The sequence below is a fragment of the Cyprinodon variegatus genome, unplaced genomic scaffold (assembly GCF_000732505.1).
Source record: "Cyprinodon variegatus isolate N-32 unplaced genomic scaffold, C_variegatus-1.0 Scaffold63, whole genome shotgun sequence".
NCBI classification, from domain to species: domain Eukaryota; kingdom Metazoa; phylum Chordata; class Actinopteri; order Cyprinodontiformes; family Cyprinodontidae; genus Cyprinodon; species Cyprinodon variegatus.
In genome coordinates this window covers 5,362-14,351 of record NW_015150516.1, presented here as the reverse complement: position 1 = coordinate 14,351, position 8,990 = coordinate 5,362, and the positions used below count along the sequence as shown (strand labels likewise).

At 35.5% G+C, this 8,990-nt stretch overlaps 1 protein-coding gene across 1 annotated transcript; it reads left to right on the top strand.

Moving 5' to 3' along the window:
• Nucleotides 1-5,574: 5,574 nt before the first annotated feature.
• On the top strand, nt 5,575-7,738 carry s100b (S100 calcium binding protein B). Its single transcript, XM_015371681.1, has 3 exons — nt 5,575-5,709; nt 7,081-7,243; nt 7,321-7,738. The coding sequence occupies exons 2-3, from the start codon at nt 7,106-7,108 to the stop codon at nt 7,465-7,467; spliced, it is 285 nt and encodes a 94-aa protein (XP_015227167.1). The 5' UTR covers nt 5,575-5,709; nt 7,081-7,105; the 3' UTR covers nt 7,468-7,738.
• Nucleotides 7,739-8,990: the final 1,252 nt, after the last annotated feature.

Here is an 8,990-nt window from a genome sequence, read left to right as displayed (position 1 = left end):
ACCCACATGCAGAGAAACCAATTCAGAGAGACCAGAGGAAAAGGTTTAACAGGCTTTATTGAGGAGATAAAGCATGGTGCAGTGTTGCTCTGAACTCTGCTAAGCCGGAACTGGAAGGTGAGGGAAAGACACAGCGATTAGTTCAGGCTCAGTGGGAAATTTCATTTGTGGATTTGGAGAAGAGGATCTGGTTGTAGACTCACGTTTCCAGAGAAGTTGTAAAATCTTTGACTCCAATCTGTGTGCTGTATTCCAGTGTTAGTCTGATTCTGTGGAATTCAGATTTCCTGCGGTACTTGAACGGGCCGTAGTGGAGATGATTCCCTTGCTCAGTGTGTAAACTCAACGTCCTCTCTGGGAAACTGGGTCCAAACCTCCAGTTTGAATCCCCAGCTCAGTTTGAGGCTCAGTTAATCCCTCCAGGGAGTGAAGGTCCGAAAGATCCAGTTTGCAGGATGACTTCCTGCCGAGAGGCAAAGACAAGAAACAAAGTTTAAACTCAGGTTGACAAGAACTCAGTCTTACTCAGCAAAAACTCAGCTTGACTCAGCAAAAACTAAGCTTGACTAGAGTACCCAAAACTGACAAACAGTCTGGCGTCGAGGTAGCGGCAATCATCAGCTTAAGAACACTCCGTTAACGAGGAAACAATCAGCAGGTGTGTGATGAGGCGGACCGGAACCAGGCGCCTCCTGTTGGAGGAAGGGAGAGAAACACAACAAAAACAAACACACAGACTGGAGCCCTGTCACATTGTGACCACAGTCCAGAGGATTGTTCTGGTGAACACTCAGGATCGTGCAAGTCTCCACTATCTCAGTGTCAGTACCTGGAATTTGCTGGTTTCAGTGTCATGGATCTGTGCCTACAGACGTCCACCTCCAGCTACTTGTTTTTCCCAGCATGGAATAGAAAGGTTCAACCAGAACCGCTCCACAAAGTTTTACTTGTTCAAAAAGTATGTGCACATTTATTCAAATAGGATTATGCAATTTCTTGTAAAATAATATAGGTTATAGATAGAGTTATAATGGTCCTTCTACTTTTTCAGGGGTGTGTTTATAATACTACAGTAGTTGTTTGGTGAATGACTCCAGTCTGTAAGGCGGAAGCAGGTTTCCAGGCCAGCAGGTTTGTGTTGGCCGTGTGTATCTATGTGTTGAGGTCAGCAGCCTTTAATCCGATCGTGGGGGTGGTGAGAGTGCAAGCAGGGGAGGATTATGGGATTAGGCAAAGATGCGACATGAGATGGCCAATCTGCAGCCGAGGACCATTGCATGTTTGCACTTCTGAGGTAGCCATGGTGACCGATAAATGGAGCAAGTTGGGCATCCAGACACAAAGCAGACCTGCAGTCAGCTGGTGTGTTTCTACTTAAGCAGGAAGCTGAAATTCAGTTAGCTGAGTTCAAATGCTATTTAAAGTGTTCTGTGGAAACAAATGTTTTGGTTTTCTTTAGAACGTAATAAGCGAGGCAGAAAGTTAGAAAAAAAGAAGATATTTTCATCATTTTACTCTAATGCAGTCTATCTCAGTGCTTAATGTTGGTGAATGTTGTGCATGAGAAATAATTTCCCTTTAAATCAGAGTTTGTTAGCATATTAGCTGAAACATATAAGGATAAAATGGAATACAAAGTGTTTCTGCTTAAAGCTTCAGGCTGAAATCTAAAGCACTAAACTTAGGTTACCCTCCACTCATCATTAGCATCACTGTCTTTAAATGTGATCCCTTAATAACTGATATATACATATAAAACAACACCTTATATTTGGTAACATGATGCACATCATTCACACACTACAGCCTCAGTAACATTTATTTATGGAAATAATAATAAATGGGAATTTAATGTTTCATTTGTAGCAATATTATCAAAAAATTATCTTTAAATGTTTAAGAAAATCAGTGATAAATGCAATTAAATGAAATTAGCGGTACAATGACATAAGGCATATTGTAGGTGATACTAAGGCGAATGGGAGCCTCAGAGAACAAAGTAAATACCCGATGATATTAAGGACAGATGAGAGGACTTCACCTGGATGAAAAGATATTATAAAGAACAAAAACAATGAAAAACAAGAGGTATATATAGTTCAAAACTAATTGATCAGCAAAGGATTACAATTAGTGAAAACGATCATTAGAAAAGTGATATAGACCCAGAACAAATCCTTATAAGAGACAAGAGGTTGATAAAAAAAAAAACAATTAAAAGAAAAAAAAGAATACAGAATTTTTTAAATTTTAAAAATACAGAAAGAGTAAAAGTCAAATGAAATGGCATATTTTTCATAAAATATGTAAACAACCTATTTACATTTCACTTCCCTGTTTGGTTTGTTTTGATATGTAAGTCCAGTGGGAGACAAGAAAATGAAATAATAATTTAATGTCTTCTCTACTCCAGCCGGCGTTCACCAATAATCTGAAAGGGTGTTTTGTTGCAGTCATAACTCTGTGTTTATGTTCTGCAGACCTCTAGAGGATGGAAAAAGATCCGACGGTATAAATATTTCAGCACTAGGAACAGCAGAGATGTGTGAGCTGACTTTAACACATCATTTTTCATAAAATACAGGCAGCCTGGGCCTAAAAGTAATGAACAAATCTAGTAGCCAGAGGAATGATGGTATTTTTGAAGATGTCCTCTAGTGCCCCCTTGTGGCCATATTAGCAATCGTCATAATCAACATATACTTTTCCAAAAACATCCAAAAATGTCCACAAAGATGGGAAAAAGTACCAATAAAATCCAGAAAATCTATAAAAAACACAATAAATATAAAGGTTAAATTAAAACGTAGAGTCTCAGTAAAAAATGCATTCACTGCCTACTAGATAAAGCTGGCAAAAAACAGAATATAGAGATAAAAAAAACAAATAATTCACCAAAAATTATGCAAAAAAAAATCAGCAGGTATTTATAAAGAGAGTATGACGCTGAATGTGACAAATAAACAAACCAACCGAGTGGAAAATTAAAATGTAACCATAATGATCCATATAAGGTTGACTGAAAACACTGCCATCTAGAGGATACAAAAAGAACATCAACTCTAAAGGATAAAAATGTTTAAAAGCAAATGTTTAATTTGACCTGATTGAATGTTATTTTTATGAATAAATACAACTATCTAATGCCGATCCTTTCTAAAATAAAATATTATATATAAAAAGAAGATTTTTTTTTAAGTCAGCATCCAGACAAATCTGTTATTCCCCTATTTGATCTTTCAGTCCTATCCTTTCACAAAATAAAAATAAGAATATTATTAATTACAAAAGAGCCAAGGCAATTACATTTTGATCAATTTAGATGAATTTATTATAAAATATCAGTGTAGATATTTGTAGAACACACAGGCCTTATTGTAATTTTGTAATTTTACCTGTAGGGGTACAGATGAAAATTACAACAATCTTTCTGTCTTTTAGGGTTTATTTTTTATTATTTCTATCCAGTGGAGTTAAAATAGACTGACTCATGTCCTCTAAAGTTGTTGATAAACTAAATGATGCAGGATTGGGCACAAAGAGCGTTCTAATCTTAGAGTAAAAAGCAAAATAACCTAAAACAGTAGCAAGCTTTGTGTGCTTGCCCAGCGATGACTCAGCGACCCAGTGGACCTTTTTCCAGCCTGACAGGAGATGCCAGCTGGCTGCTGTGGAGACGGTTCAGCTCATGTGGCCCCGGCTGGCTCTGAGGACGCCTCGGCTGTTTCCCAGGAGAGAAAATCCTGAAAGAGACACAAAACACAGAGGAACAAAGAGGAGCTGGAGCTGAAGGGTTTGTCAGAGTTTTGGCTGCAGGCTGAAGAAGAAACTGGACTGAGCTGAGAAATAAAGAACTTACTTCAACACATCAAACTCCACTTTATGTTCTACACATTTCTAAACCATCCTGAGAGAAAAATAAGGCAACCTAAGAAGCAAACAGGAGATGCAATAGTAAAATTATATTAAAAAAAGGTGAGAAAAGTGTTACCATAGTAGTAAGATTGTTATAAAATAGTAAATGATTTCTCTTTGGGTCTGTCCTCTTATATTTAAACATAATTATTGAAAGTTTATCTTACAATTTCAATAAGAAAACATCCCAAATCCTCAAAAAAAAGAGAAGTGAAATGGATTTATTGTAGGCAAATAATTCAAAAACACACAAAAATTAATTATAGTAAAATAGGTTATCTAAAATTTAACATAATAGATAATACTACCTAAGCATAAAGTTAAAATGGAGATCTGTCAGTCTTTTTTAATATAAAACTAAGTAGGCTGGTCAAAGTGCATTAAAATAAATGATAAAAAGTTATTATTATGACCTAATTATCGCTTTAAATCACAAAGGAAAAAACAATAATTTCATTTTAAAGCTGGTAAAGCTAGAAAATATAAAAACCATACGTATAACACAATATATATTGCTAACAAACTGATTATGAATTCATTTTACTAGTGTAAGAAAAATATTTTGTGTGATTTTTTAAGATTAGGATAAAAAATATATCTTTTTTAAGAAAAAATTAAGTAATTTGGTTAAAATGTTACATTTTTATGGAAAGATTCTATGAAATATAAAAAAAAGCGGACCAACTTTATCGTCATAATTATTTACAGCTAGTTAAGTTTTGTTTTTTAGAAATTATACATATTATAATTTAGAAAATAACATTATTTATTTTCCCTCTTCTCTGGATTTTATGGAAAAAAAATTTTCCTCAGCCCGTGTAAACAAAAAAACTCCAAAACAACAGCGTGACACTCCAGTGGGTCGGATCGTGTGCCACTGCTTTCCAGTAAATTTGTCCATCTCCCTGCACAGAGTTGGATTGTTTGAGGCGAACAATGAGACGGCCAGCAGTCGTCTGCGTGAGCCGAACGTTTATCACCAAACAAAGCCTCAGTTTGTCTGGAGACCAGCAGCTCTGCTTCTGCAGCAGAGGAGGGAAGACTTTGGCCTGTAACAAAACACCCATGAAGAATACCTGCTCTGTCATGATGCCCACAGATCACCAGAAAGTTCAATCATTTAGATATATATTTTCTAAGAAATATGTTTTCAGTTTGACCCGAGTTTCTCTCTTTGCAGCGTTTGTTGGGGAAAACTTGTTGCCACCACTTCTGGCTGCTTGGTTGCTTGTTTGTTTGCTCTCTCCGGGCGGTGGAGGGCACACGTCTGGCCAAAAGAGCTGTGAAAAGAGCGTCTTCATTAACATGCACAGCCAGCAACTTCCTCTGAAACGAGCCTTTGTGGCAAAGCAGATGCTTAAACACGTCCATAGAGGTAGAACTGGATCAAACAGATTAAAACCAGACAAAGGTTTCATTTCTTTTATCACCAGTGGAATACTGTTATATATGTGCTTAATCTGTGTTTTTTTTCTGGGTTATAAAAACCTAGAATAACAAACATCCATCTGATTTGAACTTTTTGGGAGCAGAGTCTGGTAAACAGCTGTGAAAACAGGTATAAACCCAAACATTTTAACAGAGATGACTTTGACAGAGCTCTCAGGGTGTGCTGCTGGTTTGTGCAAAGATGCAGTGGAGTGAGGGGAGGTGGTGGGGCAGGATTGGTCAGCGGTTTGACCCACAGGAAGGCTGACCTCAGGTCTGCCCACTCTCTGCCGGTCTATAAAACCTACAGCGCACCGTCAGCCTCCACTTTCTGGGAAAACTGCATCAGTTTGCATCTGTACACTGGTAAGAAGATCAAACATTATTATTTCAAAGATTTTAACAACTTTTCTATGTTAAAATGATAAAAACTGCAGAATATATGCTTTATATAACAATGGAGTAATATTTTTGGATTTTTATGGGCTTTGAAAATCACTTAAAGCAATTTTTGTAAAGGCGTGGTTGTTACTCTGAATACTGAGACTGAGTTTTTCCAACTTTAATCTGTTTAAATATAAGAAAATATGTCATATTTGATACGTTTGTTATTTATATATTCATCTATTATTTGTTAAACTCTTTTATATTATCATATTTTTTTCTGCTGTATATCAAACGGGATCATATTTTATTTTTATCATATATATTCTGTCATACTAGATTACCTTGTTTTATTTATCAACCTCATCATAACATATCTTTTTGTTTTTCTGAACCAAAAATGTTTATTTTACTAATGGAAACATTTTAACTCATGTGATATTGTATCTTATTGTAACTTTTCTTACTCTATTGTATCATTTATGATATACAACATGGCCGTACATATGTTATTGTTTTAATATATAATATTGCACAGAATTATCATATTGCTATATATAAAAATAGATGTTTTGTTGTTTTTCTTTCATTATGTACAACACTGTATTCTTTTAGCAGCGCTTCACTGTATAAACAGTATAGTACTGTTCATCTCATCAAATGATTCTTTATAATATTTCATATTAGATGATAGAATGTTTGCATCATCTAAAATTATGCCATATTTTTCTAATATTTTAGAATGTATTATCTCTTATAAATGATAGTTCTTATTGTATATTATAATAAAAAAGTATTATTATGCTATATTGTGCAGTAAGATATTGTGTCTATTTAGAAATTAAATGTAAAATGATACATTTTATTGTAATACATCATATCAAAGTACCATTTAATCTTATCAAACGACCTATTTTTGTTGTTTCTTATTGTATTTTTTTTATATTCAGTCATAATGCATTGAATTGTGTTTATATATATTGAATCACTGCATGTCATTTTCATTGTATCATATTGTATTTTAATGAATCATATCACCACATGTGACATATCATTATATTACCATATTACACAATCTTATCTATAATTATATCTATAATATAAAGGATATTGCATCATATCATATATGTATCAGATCATATACAATAGGCTGTATATTCTCTGTTTCATCATATAGTAATACAGTGAATTACATTATATTAATTAGCGTTATAATGAGAAAATTTATTAGAATAATTAAAATCAATGATGAAGTTTGAATCTTTACAAAGTTTTTTAGATCATAAAAGATAAAAGATGTTTTCTTAAAGCAGTGAATCCTGAATTGAATGTTTTTCTCGCTTTCTTTACCAGTCTGAAGGTCGCCTGAAGGACAACAATGACTGACCTGGAGACGTCAATAGCAACCATTATTTCAGTTTTCCAGAAGTATTCAGAGAGAGAAGGAGACAAGCACAAACTCAAGAAGAGTGAGCTGAAGGACCTTCTTCATGACGAGCTGCCTGATCTGATGGCGGTGAGACAAACTGTTTACTTTTAAATCTCTCCAACATTAAAAGTTTTTTTCTGATCCAAATCTGCCCCCCCTTCCAGCACGTTAAGGACCAGTCCGCACTGGACAACCTGATGGAGGGTCTGGATGCGGACGGCGACTCTGAGTGTAACTTCCAAGAGTTCATGACATTCATCTCCGTGGTTACCGTCTGTTGCCATGAGTTCTTCGAGCATGAGGAAGAGTGAGGGGAGGAAGACAAAGGGGAGCTAGAGTGAAATATAAAGGGATAGAAACCTAGCAACGCACAAACTGTTGGCTCCCTGAGACCCGTCAGAAGGAGGAAACGCATCTAGTCAGCTTCCAACACCTCAGTGATGATGATGATGAATAAACAAATGTAGCAATGAATAAAAGGAAATAGCTAAAATGTTATATCGATAACGACATCCAGACGTATGATTGCAGATCTTTGCTCTAATGTCACCAAATTATAAAGTAAAAGAATCTTCAAACTTCCACCGATCTTGAGGATTTATTATTTCAAAATCCCAACGGGGTTAATAGTTGTGATTTAATTCAATTCAGTTTATTTCTATGGCACCAATTCACAAGGTTTTGATGGCAGCAGCACAGCTGATATTTCTCTCCAGGATGGAGTCACAGCCAAGCAGGAACAGACCAGATGAAGCTACTATGAGAAAAAGCAGAGAGAGCAGAACGTTAGAGATTGAACTAACAGATTCTGCAGAGTGTGAGAATAGAGATAGAATGAGGCAGAATGATTAAAAAGGGGTCCCTATGTCCTCCAGCAGTCTAAGCCTATAGCAGCAGAACTATAGAGATAGCTCAGGATAACCTGAGCCACTCTAACTATAAGCTTTATCAAAAAGGAAAGTTTTAAGCCTAGCCTTAAAAGTAGACAGGGTGTCTGCCTCACGGACTAAAACTGGTAGTTGGTTCCACAGGAGAGGAGCCTGATAACTAAAAGATCTGCCTCCCATTCTACTTTTAGAAATTCTAGGAACCACTAGTAAACGTGCAGATTGAGAGCAAAGTGCTCTGTTAGGAACATAAGGAACAATCAGATCTCTGATATCAGATGGAGCTTGGCCATTTAAGGCTTTATATGTGAGAAGGAGGATTTTAAATTCTATTCTGGATTTAACAGGAAGCCAAAGAAGAGAAGCCAGGATAGGAGAGATATGATCTCTCTTTTTAATTTTCATCAGAACTCTGGCTGCAGCATTTTGGATCAGCTGAAGGCTTTTAACTACAGTTTGTGGACTTCCTGATAGTAAAGAATTACAATAGTCCAGCCTTGAAGTAACAGATGCATGGACTAGTTTCTCTGCATCACTTCTGGATAAGATATTTCTAATTTTTGTGTTTCAAACATGTGAGCTGGTGGAGCAGCAAAGTTATACAACTAATTTCTCAGGTTGCAGATCAAATAAAACTGATATAGACTGATTATTTTCAGCACCTGCATTGGAAGAACATCTTCCTCACAAAAGCTTTAAAAAATGTCGTACAAAACTATCAGAGCTTTATGGAAACATTTGTTTTTTTAGAATATGAGATTTGACTGCTTATTTTTTTCCCACTTTTTCATGAATTCAGAATCAGCCCTTTGAATTATTATTATTATTAACCTTCTCATATTTGAAGTTTAACCAGGCCATTTTTTAAACTGTATTTTGTTCACTTTTAAAACATCTGAGGGTTCATCAATCAAAAACTTTTCCACTTAAGTTCTTCGAAGGAAACT

What these genes read in the sequence shown, in the direction of transcription:
- s100b (XM_015371681.1), top strand. Translation starts at nt 7,106, where the DNA reads ATGACTGACCTGGAGACGTCAATAGCAACCATTATTTCAGTTTTCCAG. An exon ending in AGCTGCCTGATCTGATGGCG is followed by an intron (nt 7,244 to 7,320) that starts GTGAGACAAACT and finishes CCCCCCTTCCAG; the next exon opens with CACGTTAAGGACCAGTCCGC.